The 18,074-nt window shown below is 26.9% G+C and overlaps 1 protein-coding gene across 2 annotated transcripts in view; it reads left to right on the top strand.

The window, feature by feature from the left end:
- The window catches only part of LOC107454826 (integrator complex subunit 8), a 50,384-nt gene that overhangs the window by 16,241 nt on the left and 16,069 nt on the right, over positions 1-18,074 (top strand). The window contains exons 10-17 of one of the 2 annotated variants that reach the window (XM_043051395.2): positions 1,541-1,638; positions 2,752-2,884; positions 4,747-4,811; positions 6,097-6,251; positions 7,423-7,574; positions 8,839-8,949; positions 10,603-10,816; positions 11,297-11,406. In XM_043051395.2, the coding sequence (XP_042907329.1) occupies positions 1,541-1,638; positions 2,752-2,884; positions 4,747-4,811; positions 6,097-6,251; positions 7,423-7,574; positions 8,839-8,949; positions 10,603-10,816; positions 11,297-11,406 (1,038 nt within the window). The remainder of the gene's footprint in view (positions 1-1,540; positions 1,639-2,751; positions 2,885-4,746; positions 4,812-6,096; positions 6,252-7,422; positions 7,575-8,838; positions 8,950-10,602; positions 10,817-11,296; positions 11,407-18,074) is intronic. The other variant, XM_071181204.1, reaches the window with a different exon arrangement.

Genomic DNA, 18,074 nt, shown 5'->3' with positions numbered 1-18,074 from the left:
AAAAAAAAAAAAAAAAAAAAAAAAAAAAAAAAAAAAAAAAAAAAAAAAAAAAAAAAAAAAAAGAATGTTATCAAAATTTGCTCTATCAATACTAAGAGATTGAAGCCATCGAAAATAGTTTGATGAAACTGCCTGATGAAACTTGGAAATAATGTTTTTAATAATTGCTCTTATACTTCTAGCTATCGCTTCCAGTAATCAAACAGGTTTTAGGTCGGCTTTCCTGAATAGTGATTTCTTAGATTTTATATAGGTTTTTTCCCTCTTGTTTGCAATAATAATTTAAGACCTCTTCTGTGAACATTTTATGTCTTCATTCTTGAGGTTTCCACTCATTCTGTTTTATAAAATTAAAATATAGCATATTTTTAGCTTTATTTTGTGGAAAAGAAATTTTTTATTTTTTTATTTTACGTACATTATTTCTTAATTTGTAAAGAAATCTTTGAACTATATTGGTTTTAAACAGGTTTTAGCCAAAGAAAAAAATGTTTTTTTTTAAAATTTAAAATGTTAAAAGACTCTAATGTTTTTACCCCTTGAAACAGTACCTTTTTACTGTTTAATTTTAACTTTATAATTTTTAATTTTTTGATCCTTTAATGAAACTAGTTTGAAAAAGAAAAGTCTTGAAAGTTTCCTTTGCAAGTTTTATTAATAATTTTTCATATTTACAAGTAAAATGCCATTATTATATTCAGCTGCATTTTAATTTCATTGTAGTGTAAAGTTATACTTGGTTAAATTTCATTAACACCTTGACATACGAAGACCTCTGGGAGCTGTAATTTGTTTCTTATGTCAGAACAATAATTGACGTGTCCCAGACGCCTTCAACACAGAGATGCCAACTTGCTCCGGACAGCAAATAAGTATTTTAAAGTGGTAGTTTATCAATTGTGATTTTTGCTTTAATAAATTCAAATTAGTAGATTTTTATCCACCACTTTTTTTAAATAAATCTTAGGCTTATATAATTCACCACTTTATAGTAGTTATGTGATGCTATACCTTTTAAAAGGCAAGCAAAAATAGTCAAATATTTCCAAATTTAGTTTGTAGTTATTTATCATTTTTAAAAAAAATTATTTTGGCGTGTCTGGAGCAGTTGTTGTTTACAGTGCAATCAAAGATCATTTCTATATCAAGAAATTAATAATACCGCTCAGTTTAGAGTTTTAGGTGTTTAATGATATATCAAGGGGTTAATGGTTATTAATTTCAATAAAAGACATAAGATATTTCTTATTTTTGAATTAACCATTAGTTCTTTTTTTTAATAATTAATCTGATTTTTTATAAGCAATAGCCTGTAGTTTCTAAATGGATATTCTAATGGAGAAAAATTTGCATGCAGTATTTATAAATAATAAAAAGTTCAGTTGTTATTAGCTTTGTAGAAAACTTATACTCACAGTTGTAATATTTTTGCGCTTTTTTTAGAGAAAGTTAACACACATTTTAGTACTTTTTAAGAAAACTCTTTTTGTTTTGTATTTAAACTCGTCATCTGATGTTTACACAAATTTTCTTTATTTAGAAAACTATTGAAATATTGAAAAGTGATAATTTGAAAATGGAACTTCCCATTTCTTTGAGAGATGGTGTTGAATTAAGTGTTTTACGAGATTATGAAGGGTGAGATAATTTATGCTATTTTTCTTTTCCAAAATTATGTTTCTAGAATTGTTTTAGAGATAAACAATGACAGTTTGATTTAACTTTACAGTGGACTTAGCATTAGGAAAGCATATTACTCTAAAAAAGCCAGCTTTTATGTCACTATTCACAATAATTTTAAAAAAAATCACCTAGTGAGGGATCTATAACACAGCCTAGTTCTAAGTGTCAGTTTTTTTTAACAGTTTTTAAATTAGGGAAACAAAATGTAAATTTTTTTTTCAATAATTAATATGTATTTAGAATTTTTGAATAATAATAAAGTTATACAATTGCCCTAAATTAGGCTGACTNTAACACAGCCTAGTTCTAAGTGTCAGTTTTTTTTAACAGTTTCTAAATTAAGGAAACAAAATGTTAATTTTTTTTTCAATAATTAATATGTATTTAGAATTTTTGAATAATAATAAAGTTATACAATTGCCCTAAATTAGGCTGACTAAAATAAAAAAACTTAAGGGTAAAAAAATTCAATTCTTGCAGCAAATTCATGTGACAGGGCATACTTTTTTCTCTCCAAGTTCCCAGATTTAGCACAAAATTTTTTAATAGATGAGGCTGTAGATAGTAAACCTATAAATTGATTTTTCAATCAAAAATCAATTGAAAAACAACTTATCTAATCACAACATATTACTTTGGCTCCTGATGGACTTCTCGAAAATAATGATTTTTGTTCATTAAAAGATTTTGAAAATTTGTGATGTGATTTTCAATTCTTGTCTTTGATTCGCATGATTACTATTTACATTGCCATCCATCAAATTATTTTAACTAAGCCCGGAAAATCTGGTTGAAAAATGTTGAAACATTAACTTGCTGTTTGAGGGTTCTTTTTTATTTACTTTAATTGTTATATACTTACTATTGTTTTTAATCTGTACTTGTTATTAATTTTTGAGTACTAAGTAAATTTAGGACAACCTGTCCATGTCTAATTATTTCAATTTAAAAATGTAACAAACATGCATTTATGTCTTTTTATTTTGTTTTATCTTTTATTTATCTATTTTTTCAGTTACTATGTTGATCGTCTAAAATTTCATAAATGACATTAAAACTGTGTTTTAGGAAGGTTGATTTATTGCTGTATGTAGTATTTTCCAATGCAATTAGGCGGACACTCAGTGGAGAGGTTGTTATAAGCAATTGGAATTCATTGCTGAAGATGTATGAGGAAAAATCATCGATTATACTGTGTGAGGTAATCATCATTTCATCTGTTTTTTGGGACGTCTTTGTGCTATTAGTTTGAATATATGTTAGTTAATAAATACCAATCACACAACACATATTTAATTAGTCATTTGCCATTTGTCAATATTTGCAATGAAAAAAAAATTGACGTAAAGTTACATATGATAACAAATACTTATGCTTTTATATTGAATAAGAAATATTTTACTTTTTAGATATAAGGTTTTACCTACCTGCAAGCTTAAAATAAATCCTAAAAATCATGACTGTATCTTTACAATTATTTCTTTATACTAATTAACAAATTCTGTGAATTATTGCGAATTTTAGGGATGAAATTTTAATACAATTTTAAGTTTTATTTGAAAAATGTTGTTTTTAATTTTAAAAAAAAAATTATTGTTTTATTTTCTTAAAAAAAATTATTTTTTTCTAATTCCGTCATCTATGGGTACATGTTATTTCATATCTAAAAAATAAATAAATTAAAGTAACTTTTTTCATTCATTCAGTTTTAGATGTGAGAAAATAAAATTGTTTTACCCCTTTTAGTACTCTTTTAATAATGTAGTTTATAAAAATTTGTGTACTAACTATTTTTTAAACTTGTGTACACTTTTGATTATGCACTAATTTCAAGGGGATTTAATTAATTTTCAGATAAGTGTCACATTCACATAATTATGTGAAACTGTTAGAAGGAATCTTCTATTCATTAAAAAAATTTATTTTTGACTTGTTTATATTTAGTTTTCAAGTGAAACTTCTTATATGACAATAACACTCAGAGTTTGACTAGATTTGTAAATAACATTCATATGTTTTCTTTTGTGATTTTTATTTTTATTATTTGTGATTCGGTTATTTATTATTTAAATGAAATATGTGAATCATTGGTGTAATAAATAATAATTAGGGAGCCTAGAACTTTTTCTTAAAAGTATTTTTTTAAGTTAATACAATTAAGTTCTTGTTGCTTACAACAATGTTTAAAAACCAATCAATTATAAGTAAATTCTGTATTATTATATTTTAATTTGGTTTTATGCAAACCACAATAAACTAAGTTCAACTTCTACTGGTGTGAAATATGTTTTGCTAAATTTATTACTTTAGCCAACTTTATTTACTAATTCAATCACCAAAACTAGCACTTAATATAATTGTATGCTTGTAAAAATCAAGAAAACGCAGAAATAATTTTTTTCAAATAGTAAGTATTGCTGTTAAAGTATTATTTTTTTAATTGAATATTTAAAATAAATTAGTAAGCCTAAGTTTTCTATTACCTAAATTATAATCTGTTATTTTCTTGGCAAAAATTGTTGAATGTTCGCTATGAAAATAACTAGCAGGAAGAAAGAAAAGTTCATATTTCTTTATCTATTAATTTAATTTTTTATTTATGTTTTGCGTGTATATTTCATTAATTTTGCTAGATTCTAGAAACTATAACTCTTTAGGACCCAGAATTTCATATTTCTAGATCATTTTTCACCAATAGCTGATTTTTATTTAAAATATGGATTCTCTACCTTTTTTCTATCATTATTCACAATCATAATTATTCCAGAATTTCGAACAAGAATATTAGCTCAGTCATGACTTTTAATTAAAACTGATCAGTCACTTGCATCAGGAAAAAATAACAATATAATTTGATACTCAGAGTTATTCTGAATTTTAAATCGCTGAAGAATTAAGCATTCCAAAGGATTTGTCATAACTACTTTTTTCATATCGTCTATGGTTTTTAGTATATTTAACATGTTATAATGGGTAATGGAAATCACTGTATCTTTTACATGCATCATCACACTTTATAAAAAATATTGTTTCTATAGTATATTTCCTTTTTTTATGTTTCAGTTGTTGAAAGATGTCATTCCAACTGCCACTCCCTTGATGAAAAATTATCTGAAAAACTTTGCTAGGTATACTTTTTTCTACTTTTAGTCTTTTAAATATCAACTTCCAACTGCTCACGTTGGAGAAAATGCCTGATAATTTTTTTTATTTTCTTACATAATAAACAATTTTTTGTTGTTATTGTTATTCTGTTGAAAATCATTACTTGGAAGTAAAATGTTTGTACTTGCTTACTTATATACTTCCGCATTTTCTGTTTTTAAACTCTAAACCACATGATACTATAAAGCATTTAATTTTACAGTATGGGTAACCATGCGACTAAGATGCATGAAATTGGAGACTAAAGGTAAGCATTAAAATAAAATTATGTAAGGACAAAATTATATTTAATCTCATTACAATTGCTAACTAATAAACTGGGAAAAAATTCAAAACCATATGATTATATTTCAAACATAAAAAAATATGAAGTCATTGGATGGCAGCTGCTTCAACTCTTTATCCTGTAAAATCAACTGTATATGTTTTCTTAACTAAACGAAGAAAATTTTAGCAAATGATCTCTGTCGATGCAAGAACTTAGGTTGCACAAGCACTTAGGAGACAATCATCTATACTAACGTGGTGCGAGCATAGGTGCAAGTCTTCCGTCCCCAGGACGGATTTCCGTCTTTCGAAAATGTCCGCGGATAGAAGTAAGACGGAAACAAGACTGACTCAAAGACGGAAATCGGAATTTTTTTTTCTTTCCTTAAAAATATTTTTTAGGTCTACGTTATTGGTCTACTTTCTTATGTCCTGTTGTTATTTTATCAAAAGACAGATGAATAAATATTTTTTGTACAGTATTTAAACTTGATGTATTATGGTAAAGCTTTCTTAGATAGTTTGCATATGTCGAGGGGGTATTGTGTATGTTAGGTATTTCAGTCAAAAAATTTTCAGTCTTGGCCTTTTTTCCAACTTGCACCCATGGGTGCGAGTGTATAGCCAGACAATCAGGCATGGTCTTCAATCAAATGTCAAAAGTAGGATGGATCTTAGAGAATCTGAAATATTACAATTCAAATTCCATCACTTCTGATTCTTAATTTCTTCAGGAAATTTAGCATCATGACTTTTCTCGTAACTTTCTTTTTACTATTTTTATTGATGTAAATGGTTCCTCTCTGTTATTTATTAGCAAAATTTCAATTCCCTTTTTAACTAGCTACTCGAACGTTACCAATCATTATTTCAACATGAGCTAAACATTAGAAGAATGCCTTATTAATATAAATTATCTGAAATTTTATGTGTGTGCTTTTAACTGTCTGAAATATTTATTCTTGTAATTTATTTCTGTAGGTCATTATGTTTGACATCAATTCCTGCCAAGCAACTGATGAAGAAATATGACAAACATCTGTTGGGCCTTTTTACAGGAGAAGAACTTGAAATGCTTTTTGCTTATGGTCCCACTGCAAAAAGAGAAACATATAAATTTGACAAAAGCTTTACTGGTAATAGTTTTAGCATTTTGGTTTTTGAATCTATTGTCTTGCAAAACTCACTTGGAGTAAGTCTTAAAATTTAAGAACATTATATTAATTATCCTGATGTTCTTATTTTCAATTTTGCTAAGTCTTCCATATCTAAATTACTGTCTTAATTATTATATACGGGGTTAGAATAGTATTATTTTATGCCTATGTATCTTTTCAACTGTACCTCATTTCATTGTGACTCTTAAATATTAATGATAACCTAATACTTGAACTGAGAATTTTCGATATTAAAACTGTAGGTGCAAAAAATAAAAATCAAATTTAATATAAGAATTTCATTTTGCCCTTACTAAAGTGGCATAAAAATAAATAGTTAGCTAAAATATAAGCTAAAAAAATATATTGTAAAAAAAACTCTATTAAAAAATTTAAAATTAATAGTTTAGGACAGTGTTTCCCAAAGTGTGGTACGCATACCCCCAGGGGTACAGGAATAGTTCAGCAGGGGTACACGTTCTTATGCAAAATATCTTGCTACAAACGAAAATTTCAAAAAATTTTATTTAAAAACAAAGGTAGAATTTACGATTACGTATTTTTCTATTGGCTATTTTTTGCAGAGTTAACAGGTGTCAGCAGCCTGTTGTGATTTTTAACTTTTGTGCAATTTTTTTATAGTAAAAAATACATTTATTTTTTTATTAGTGGTACACAGCGTTACGAAAAATTTAGAAAGGGTACACAAAAGTCATAAGTTTGGGAAACATTGGTTTAGGATAAAGAAGATGGATACAATTGGGCCCAATTTAACATTTACCGAATTTCATGATTTACCGAGTTTTTCTTTATCTCCGATTTAAAGGATGGTTTCTGAGCTAAAATTTCCCTGTAATGCACTACTTTTTCATTGAATGACTCGTGAAAAACAGGTTGTTTCATGCAGAAAAGCCTGGTCTAACATTTGGAGAGTTAATGACAGAAAAGAAGTTTTGAAATGTTTGCATTCCACTGCTAAAGTGGTTGCTCATGGAATAAGAAAAGCTTGCCTGTTACAAAAAAGCAAGAGCTAGATTGGTAAATGTTAGAATTTTAAATTCTGATGAAAAGAAAAATCTGTGAGGTTTTTTTTTAAAATTTTTATTATCTTTTATTGTATGCCATCTTAATATTATTTTTTTCGACTTAGATGACATTAATGTTCAAGTAGCAGCTTTGGAAAGACGTTTACTCACCTGTTCTGAAGCCGTAAATACAAAACACCTTGTGAATCAGTTGAGGAACACCAAGTTTTATTCTACTAAGCACAACTATCAACACCTCTGGACACTGAATAAAAAGGTATGAGCTTTTATATTCCCTACTTCTTATTTCTGTCTTTTTCTACATATTTTACTCTCTATCCCATTGCAAGCATTTAACCCCTTGGAAATGGAAAATTGCATTAATGTCTTAATGACTGCTATCTGTTATTTTACTAATAGATGGCAGCTTTAACCCATTTATAGTGACCTTCGATTTAACAAGTGAAATGGAATGTTTTGTATAATACAGTGTTTTAAATAGTATCAAAATTAACAAAAAACTTAAAAAAACTTGCATAGTACACTATCAGTTTTAGTTATTTGATAGTGTACTATGCAAGTTTTTATTGTGAGCTGTGCATTAAATTTAAGTAATGCAACGTTCACGGAGAAGGGGAATACCACTGAGACTGGACACCAGGGCAACATATTGTCTCATTTCTAGAAAGTAAGGAAAGAGTTTTGAGGGGATTTAAATTACTTACTAAATGATTGCAGAAGCATTTCCAGTTTCACAGTCACATGTAAGAAAAATCTCATTCCCAACGCTTACTTTTTCTTGAAAGCGTTCTTTTTATTCACCTGTTTAAAATGTTGAAAAGAAAAGTTTTATCTGTAAATAAAGAAGTTAAAACTATAAAACTCTTAAGTAGAGGAGAAGAAAACATTGTTTATGTAATTAAAATATGTAAAATATCACAAGAAATTCATGTAATTTAATTTTTTTGTAGTGAATTTAACTCTGATTTAAGGAGTGACCTGATCTAACGCGAATTTTTTTGTTTTCTGTGTCATTCGTTATATGCAAGTCTTACTGTATTTACTAGAGTTACCAAGATTTTTGTTTTATTCAATGTTCTGAATTTTTATTATAGTCTTCTAAATTTAAATTTTCTTTTACTAATGAACAATAGTAGTAAATTTACAGGCTAACTGTCATTACCAATTTTGCTAGGTAAACCATTTTTGATAGTTTCACAATTTTAAGTTAGTCTTGAGATAAAGTTATATTATTTAGCCTGCATTGAATTAATTATTTATGGATAATTTTAGCTTTTAAGATTTATAAGTTTTCACAAATTTTTTCAGTTTTTACTTGTCTATCCTATTATTAATCAAGAAGTATCTTACTAACTTTGAAATGTGCAATAAATTTATCCATTAATGTGGTAGTAAATTTTTAATTTTTTATAAACCGAATGAAAAACAAAGTTTCTTCTAAAAGAATTTTTATGTTGGAACACACACTTTCTGTTTTATTTTTGATTGAATTTTTTAGACTAAAATTATTTTTATTCTAGTGGGAGTCTCCAGTTGCAGTTAGCATATTTTTAAAGAATGTTCCTATGAATGTAGACCAAGAAATGATTCACATATTGCTTGCGAAAGCTGCTGAATTAAGAGCAATTAAGGTTTGTTATTTTTTCTTTAGAATTTCAAATTTAAAAATAAAATCAAAATTAATGTAGAAAAAATTAGAAGATGTATTATCTGGCAAGCAGAAGATAAGCTCTGTTTGAGGTTGTTTTCAGTTAGGTCAGGGACTTATCTCTGCCAGAAAGTAGAAGACAGACTAAATAAAATCAATGAATATTTTTGACATTTTTTCCAAAATTTATAATTTTTTTTATAGTTTCCATTATTTTAAAGTTGTATAGTTACAAAATTCTAACATTTAATGGTAATAAGAAAGTTTTTTTTTTTTTTACATAAAACGACATATGTATATATTTTTTTGTTTTGTTCTTTCTTGTATTTATTTTGTATTTTCTTGTATTTTGTTCTTTCTTCTAAAAATGAAATCAAAATCAATGTAGAAGAATTTAAAAGATTTATTGTCTGGCAAGTAGGAGATAAGCTCTCTTTGAGGTTGTTTTCAGTTAGGTCAGGGACTTATCTCCTGATTGCCAGAAAGTAGAAGAGACAGACTAAATAAAATCAATGAATATTTTCTCATTTTTCCTAGCATTTATAATTATTTTTGTTACATTTTTAATTATATTTTCAAGTTCTATAGTTACAATATTCTAACATTCACGGATTATGAGAAATTTTTTCAAAATAAAACAATTTGAAGCAACAAATGTATTATTTATTTATTCTTTCTTGTATTTTAAAAACTAATATTATTATTGCTTCTTCAAATCTTCTGTATATTTTAAATCAGAAGTTTTTCATGTTAAAATTATCAGATGTGAGATTACAGTAGAAATATGTTCTAATTTGAAACACTTCTTATATCAAATTTAGTTTTCTCATAGAAAACAACTAAAATGCAGATGATTCATTTAGAACATAAAAACAATTATACGATTTTTATGGAATTATTAAGAAAATAGACAAAATAAAATTGAATTTTCATTGTGAGAGAAACATTAGAGATAATATGATGAAAAGAGTTTACTCATATTGCAAAACATTCCTTATTTAGCAAGTCAAAATTCCCTTAATATGTCGTCTGTAAAAGTCCTTTTTATACATATTTTTTACTTCGTTAAATTTTAGTGCTCATATTTCCAATTTTGAATTTCTCTTTTTGACTAACAAGATTATGCATGATGTATCAAAACTTAACTCTTAGCCTAAAAAAATTTTGTTAGTAAAATCTCTGTTATTTTATTTCTCCAATATTCACAAGTATGATTATGTATATTATAGGTAAACATAAAAGCTTTTGTAAAGAAAATGTAAAACTTTCTGAAACTGTTTTAATTTTTTAATAAATGTTTCTAATATTTAATTTTAAAAATGTATTATATGTAATACTTATTACAAATCTATAACCTTATGTATTTATATTTTTAATTTGGTGTTTAGTTGGTGTTTAGTTCTTGGATCAAAATCTTCCAAATTTTATTTTCAGAAATATTGTATTTTTTAAATTTTTTATTTTATACATATAAAGGTTTGCAGTATAATATCTTATTTATATATTTAGTTTGAATATAACAACTATTTTTATGATTTTAAATATTAATGTTACTGATGTTTTTAAAGTGATGATGTGTGCAGTTATTTATTGGAAAATCGAAAACTAAACTAAACTAAAAAAAATTTCTTCACAGAAATATCATGAAGCTAGACTTCTGTATCAGATGATACAAACTGAAGTACGCAACACGTCTCCGAGATTGAGCCGATTTTTAAACTGGGAGCACCTCAGGGTAGATTTGCTGGAAGTATTGGATTCCCCATTCCACTTCTGTCAGTCATCATCCTATAGGGCTGAAATTGTCCAGAGAATAATGACATTGCTTGCATCATACAAGAAAGAAAGGGGTAAATCTTTATTTGTTTTCTGTTTAAAGTTCTCTAAAGTTAAGATTCACAACCACCTAGACATAGATCCAGCAGACTGATTTTTTTAAAATTTCAAACAATTGACCTCAGTTGTTTGGTTATTTGTTTAAAAAAAATGTTTTTCTATTCTTTTAATTTGTTGGAAATGAGCTGGTACTAACGTTTTTCTTAGTTTAGAATTTAAGCTAAAATGTTTAAAAAGGGATTATGTATGGATCTATTGGACCAATATGCAGGGATGATGTACCTATGTTTAAGGATTTTCTTCCCTACATCTACCCTCCTTTAACATCTGATTTCCAGTTTAAAAAGAATCTCAAAGTAGACAAGAATTAGTTTAACCAATAATAAAATAGTCATTTACGATGTATTTTAGTTGGTATAAATATGGTTTAATTTTTATTCTTGGTTTTATTTTGCCCATTTAAAAAAAGTTTTCTTTTTTACATATTTCTTAAGAGGTACCACCAGATCCAAATTTGATGGAATTATGCTCTGCTGTATTGCTTAACTTTAGGGAATGGGAAAAGCTAATTGAAGTGGAACCTAAAAGCGATGGATATATGCAGGTATCAACTTCTTTCAGAAATTTTCTTTCATTTGCATGTAAAATGATTTGTATTATTTTTATTATTTAGCTTGAAAAGAAACTAAGACAAATAAATTTTATTGATTAAAAAAAAAGGGAAAAAAAGCTATCCGATATTATTGATTTAAAAATCTTTTTCTTTTTTCTGATGCTTGTTCTTAGTTCTTTTCTTACTCAGTAAATATAATTTGGTTTTAATTCATTTGGTATATGTCTACAGTTTTTGAGAAACACTGTATAATAAAATTTTTATTTACAAAAAAATATTGTATTATCAAGGCTGCCAACTTTTTGCATTTTTTGTAAAAATTTATTCTAGTGGTAGCTAAATTACTGTTTTAATGTGTTATTTTTTGTTCTTTTAAACTTATTTTACACACCACTATGGTTTGTAAAATAAATTTAAATGGTTTAAAAGTTCATATGCATCGCCACTTTGTGCCAGCTTTTTCATGGTGAGGCTTTTAAAATGTTATCAAAATTACCAAAAATTCTGAAAGCTTTTGGTTTTTAAATGTTTACCATTTTATAAAATATTTAACAAAAAAGATAGTAGCTGGCAAGCCTGTATTATGCTCACATTTTTATTGTTTCAGCATGTATTTTTACAGCAGCTAACGAAACATAGATAGTGATTAGTCTATAAGCTAGGTTCTGCAAAAAAAATAAATAAAGAGAGAAAGAAACAATGCATACAAAAGAATAAGAGTAAAAAAATAAGAGAGCAACATTGATTTTCCAGTAACTTGAAGTTATCTACCTTCTGTTACTTAAAAACACTTTGTGCCAGCTTTTTCATGGTGAGGCTTTTAAAATGTTATCAAAATTACCAAAAATTCTGAAAGCTTTTGGTTTTTAAATGTTTACCATTTTATAAAATATTTAACAAAAAAGATAGTAGCTGGCAAGCCTGTATTATGCTCACATTTTTATTGTTTCAGCATGTATTTTCACAGCAGCTAACGAAACATAGATAGTGATTAGTCTATAAGCTAGGTTCTGCAAAAAAAATAAATAAAGAGAGAAAGAAACAATGCATACAAAAGAATAAGAGTAAAAAAATAAGAGAGCAACATTGATTTTCCAGTAACTTGAAGTTATCTACCTTCTGTTACTTAAAAACACTTTGTGCCAGCTTTTTCATGGTGAGGCTTTTAAAATGTTATCAAAATTACCAAAAATTCTGAAAGCTTTTGGTTTTTAAATGTTTACCATTTTATAAAATATTTAACAAAAAAGATAGTAGCTGGCAAGCCTGTATTATGCTCACATTTTTATTGTTTCAGCATGTATTTTCACAGCAGCTAACGAAACATAGATAGTGATTAGTCTATAAGCTAGGTTCTGCAAAAAAAATAAATAAAGAGAGAAAGAAACAATGCATACAAAAGAATAAGAGTAAAAAAATAAGAGAGCAACATTGATTTTCCAGTAACTTGAAGTTATCTACCTTCTGTTACTTAAAAACACTTTGTGCCAGCTTTTTCATGGTGAGGCTTTTAAAATGTTATCAAAATTACCAAAAATTCTGAAAGCTTTTGGTTTTTAAATGTTTACCATTTTATAAAATATTTAACAAAAAAGATAGTAGCTGGCAAGCCTGTATTATGCTCACATTTTTATTGTTTCAGCATGTATTTTCACAGCAGCTAACGAAACATAGATAGTGATTAGTCTATAAGCTAGGTTCTGCAAAAAAAATAAATAAAGAGAGAAAGAAACAATGCATACAAAAGAATAAGAGTAAAAAAATAAGAGAGCAACATTGATTTTCCAGTAACTTGAAGTTATCTACCTTCTGTTACTTAAAAACACTTTGTGCCAGCTTTTTCATGGTGAGGCTTTTAAAATGTTATCAAAATTACCAAAAATTCTGAAAGCTTTTGGTTTTTAAATGTTTACCATTTTATAAAATATTTAACAAAAAAGATAGTAGCTGGCAAGCCTGTATTATGCTCACATTTTTATTGTTTCAGCATGTATTTTCACAGCAGCTAACGAAACATAGATAGTGATTAGTCTATAAGCTAGGTTCTGCAAAAAAAATAAATAAAGAGAGAAAGAAACAATGCATACAAAAGAATAAGAGTAAAAAAATAAGAGAGCAACATTGATTTTCCAGTAACTTGAAGTTATCTACCTTCTGTTACTTAAAAACACTTTGTGCCAGCTTTTTCATGGTGAGGCTTTTAAAATGTTATCAAAATTACCAAAAATTCTGAAAGCTTTTGGTTTTTAAATGTTTACCATTTTATAAAATATTTAACAAAAAAGATAGTAGCTGGCAAGCCTGTATTATGCTCACATTTTTATTNTTAAGAAACAGCATTTAAGAAAAATAAGCATGCAGAACAACACACATTTTTGTTATAATTTCTAATGTCAAAGTTAACTGTAGAGAGTTTCAGAAACATTAAACTGTCACAAACAGCTTAATTTTCCTCTCAACTTAAAAACATGATTTGCTGTTAACAATTAAAACTTAGATAATTTTTTTGACACTATAAAAGGCATATATTTTCAATTTTAACCACCATAAAGCAATTTTTTCTGTGAATGTGACAAACAAATGTTTGATAGTAACAAATGTTGAAATCAACATTCAACTTCACCTAAAATGCAAACTAAAACAGAACATTTGGTTCAGTTCCATTATCTGCTTTGAAAGCTGCTTACATTGTTACTGTGTTACAAATTTTAAGTTTTGTTATACATTCTCTCAATTTGTATGCAAAACAGTATGTTAATATTATTAGTTAGTAAATTATAGAAGATCTTGTTACTTCTTGTTAAAAATGCTTGCAAACTTAACTTTGAAAAAGATATTCAATGTTTTTTTCTATTTTCAGGCAACAACTATACCAGTTTATCAAAAAGCTAAAGGTAGGCATCATTGTTTTGTTGTTATCCTATCTTCTTTTTATTGACTATATTTAAAACATGGAACTTGTAGTAATTTTGATTTATTATTTAATTCACCTAGCAATTTTTTTTTGTAAAAACTAAATGTGAAGGAAAATGCCATAACACATTTTTACGTATTTATAAATTGGCATAGATTCGTATATTTTTCTAACTTTTTTTTTTAATTTTCATGCCGCAAAGTCTATGTTTGTATCAGAAATTTTACTTTTATAGCAATGTGGTTAGCTTCAATTTATCTTTAATCTAAAGCTTTTTTGTTCAAATGTTCTTCAATCAAGTTCTTTTCTTGCTTGCTGTTTTTTTTAAACGGCTTTAGCTCCACACACAGCATGTCAGTATAGTAATTTGTGTCTTCGTCCATTGTAGTGGAAGGTTGGGTTTGATTCCACATGCAAAAATTGGGTGCTCAATAAAATTGCATTTTCTTACATGGTAAATAATTCATGACTTTAGAGACACAAAAAAATAGATGCTCAGCTGGACAGTTAAGTAAGACGGTTCAGTGGCCCAAAAACGCTATCACCATCTGTCCTCCAATCTAAATTGCTGTAGAATCAGAATTGTCGTCAAATCTCAAATTTGAGGACAAAGATTTGAGAGAAAGATTTTGCAGAGTGTACTTGGTGGTGTAAATGAAAACAATAAGTAGGAGGAGATTTAACTTTGAACTGTACAAGATTTATAAACTACCCGATATTAAATACATAAATTAAATAGAATGGATTGGATGGCCCTTGTGATTCGAATGAATGATGACAATATAATAAAAGAGATACTGCTTTTTAGACCCACTGGAACAAGAAAGTGGGGAAGGCCACGGTTGAGATAGGCTTACTTTATGGAGTCTGGTTTTCTTGCAATTAATGAAAAGAATTGGAGATCAAAGATAAATCGAGAGTCGTTGTGGAGAAAGAGGAAGACATTGGCCCACATTGGGCTGTCTGGCCAACTATGATCATGATTGTCTTCAAATCATCATTAATTTTACTGTTGCTGTTAGACAATTAATGTAGCTCTGGTGCTACATTTACAAGAAAAACCAGACCGCTTCTAGATTATGATAAAAAAAATAATAAACTTGTCATATTGACTTCAGCTTGTTTCAAACTTGCATTTTTTTCGAATTGTTACAAAATCGCACTATGGACGCTCAGAAAAATTTCAATTTTTATTGCAATACAAACGAAGTAGTGATTATTCTTCAGTTTGTATTTGCGATTAATTAATTATTTAAATTTAATTATTAAATTTGAGGAAAAAAGCAAACTTGCATCTAATACTGATTCCAGTTCAAGCAAATTTAACATTAAACTGCTCCAAATCATTTCAACTTGTTACTTATTTTATTGATAGATGTTTGTTGTATGACATATAACTTTAAAATCTTTTTTTATTTTTAGGATACGTTGGTTCTCAGTATCATCATTTCTTGTTTGGCAAAGTTCTACAACATATTGAAGGCAAGTGACTTCCTTTTTTGTGTAGTTAAATTTTAATTATTTCTTTGATTAGAATATCAGTTTAATGCAAATCTAAATTGTTTCAGGATGATTCTGTTGGGGAAATATTTTTGGAATATCAAGGACTTTGGCCTTCTGTCATCTCTAAGTATGTATTTATCTTTTTGTTTGGTTTACAATTTTTATCAGGTAGATTTAAATAATAATATGAATATTATTATTTGTATCATCACCTCCAAACAGTTTCATCCCCAATTTAATTATTTCATTTGCATAAATAATGTTCTGTTTCAGATTTTATGTTGTAAATAAGGTTCAATGAATTAATAAGCTGATAACTTTGATAAAATGCATAGTCTCTGGGTTGATGTATCTATATCATTTTTATTTCTTCATTTGGTATATGAAGAGCTCTGTTTTTATTATTTTATTGTATTTATATTCTATTTATATTATAGTATATATAACGATTGCACCTTTGAAGTAAAAAGAAAAGCAGGTGGAAGGTTTTCATCATTTTGATTATATATTATCAGTTATAGTAATCACTTATTATTATCAAACAAACAACAAACCTAGATTCATCAATCTAGTGAGAAAAAATGCATACCCAAAGTTGTTTAGTTTTCAGAGGGTTTTAAACATTTCTTGTAGTTAAACTCCTTAAAGGTTTTTTCCTTCTTTTCTAAATGAAGCTTGGACCTATGACCATAAAATTACCCGGTGGTTTTTCCTCTTTTTTTGTACTAGACTTAGTTAGCAATGCTATTTGATCAGCATATCCAGAATATGAAACGTCATGTGCGTTTGGTGTAGTATAGCAGATATCATTAAGCTGCATTCTGTTTAATCCCCTTAAATTAACTTTCATTCATTTTATTTTAATAGTAACTAAACAATAATACAACAGTACGATAATTGAAAGTGAAATGTTTATTCATAATGTTCTACTTTCTCTAAATTATTTTTTTTATAGCTGTTTTCTGAATTCACAAATATTGTGGTAAAACAGTAAAAAAATTTTACTTTTTTTTTCTTTTTTTAATTATAAATTTTTAAAACATAAAATATACAGTGCCAAATCTTTAGGTAGTTGTAAATTAGATAATTTATTATGTGACATAAGATAAATTGGTTAGAGTTTCGATAATATTTATTTGTAAACTAAGTGAAATTGTAAATTACCTGGTCAATTTTGAAATCTATCAATTTAAAGAAATAAATTATTTAACTTATATTACTTGTGCATGTAAAAGCAATGCATGAAAAATTATTTTTATGTACTCTTCAAGTATAACTTCATTTTTGCATGTTTTTTTGGTGTGGAGGGTATTTTTTTCTATAATTTCATATTTTTATGTGCCGTGTCATGGCTTTCATTTATTGATACTAGTTTTATAATTAAAATAAAGTTTGTCAATTAAAAGAAATTAATTTTTTAAATTGCATTACTGGCTGAGGTAAAAGCAACATTATGATAATTGTTCATATGTAGCATTTTCATCTATGACGCAATGTTTTTATGCACCATGTTATACTTTTAATTTATTGGTGGTTTTATAGTTAAAATAAAAGTTTGCTAATTTCAAAACTGTTCGTAATATTAAAGTTATTTTTATTTTAATTTCAATCCTTTTTTTAAAAAAATATTGAATTTGTGTTTTAGTTCTAGTGTGTTTAATATGATGGCTGTTGGAGAAATTTTTCAAAACACTTTACACCATGCTCTGTCCATTCACCCAACCCATACTGCATGGCTTCGTACAAAAGGAGATGTCATGTATGGTGAGTAATATTGTTTTTCTAATTCATCTTTATGTTTCACAATGTGAATTACTCAATCATTTTTTCATTCATTTAATTTTTTATGTAATATGATTCAGAAATGTAACAAAATTGTTAAACCATTAAAACATGATATTTTAAGATCCATAGATTTGAAAATTATATAATCAAGAACTTGAAATTATATGACAAAGAACTTACAACTTTGATAATGTAGCAGTGTTGTCATATTATTGAAACTTATTTTCTTTAAAATATTAAGTAGATAAAAATATCACAGTAAACATAGTTGATGCTGTAATCCATTATGTATGGTATCAAAAAGAAAAAAAAAAGTGCCAGTCTCCATAGCACCAAGAAAATAGCTGTCACCAAATATTCTAATATTTTTACCTGCTTCCTTTCTTTCTTTCTTTTTTTTTTTTTTTTTTTTTTTTTTTTTTTTTTTTTTTTTTTTTTTTTTTTTTTTTTTTTTTTT

Source organism: Parasteatoda tepidariorum, chromosome 5 (genome assembly GCF_043381705.1).
Source record: "Parasteatoda tepidariorum isolate YZ-2023 chromosome 5, CAS_Ptep_4.0, whole genome shotgun sequence".
Classification (NCBI taxonomy): domain Eukaryota; kingdom Metazoa; phylum Arthropoda; class Arachnida; order Araneae; family Theridiidae; genus Parasteatoda; species Parasteatoda tepidariorum.
Note: the sequence above shows the minus strand (reverse complement) of the source record. Positions and strands in the feature narration are given on the sequence as shown.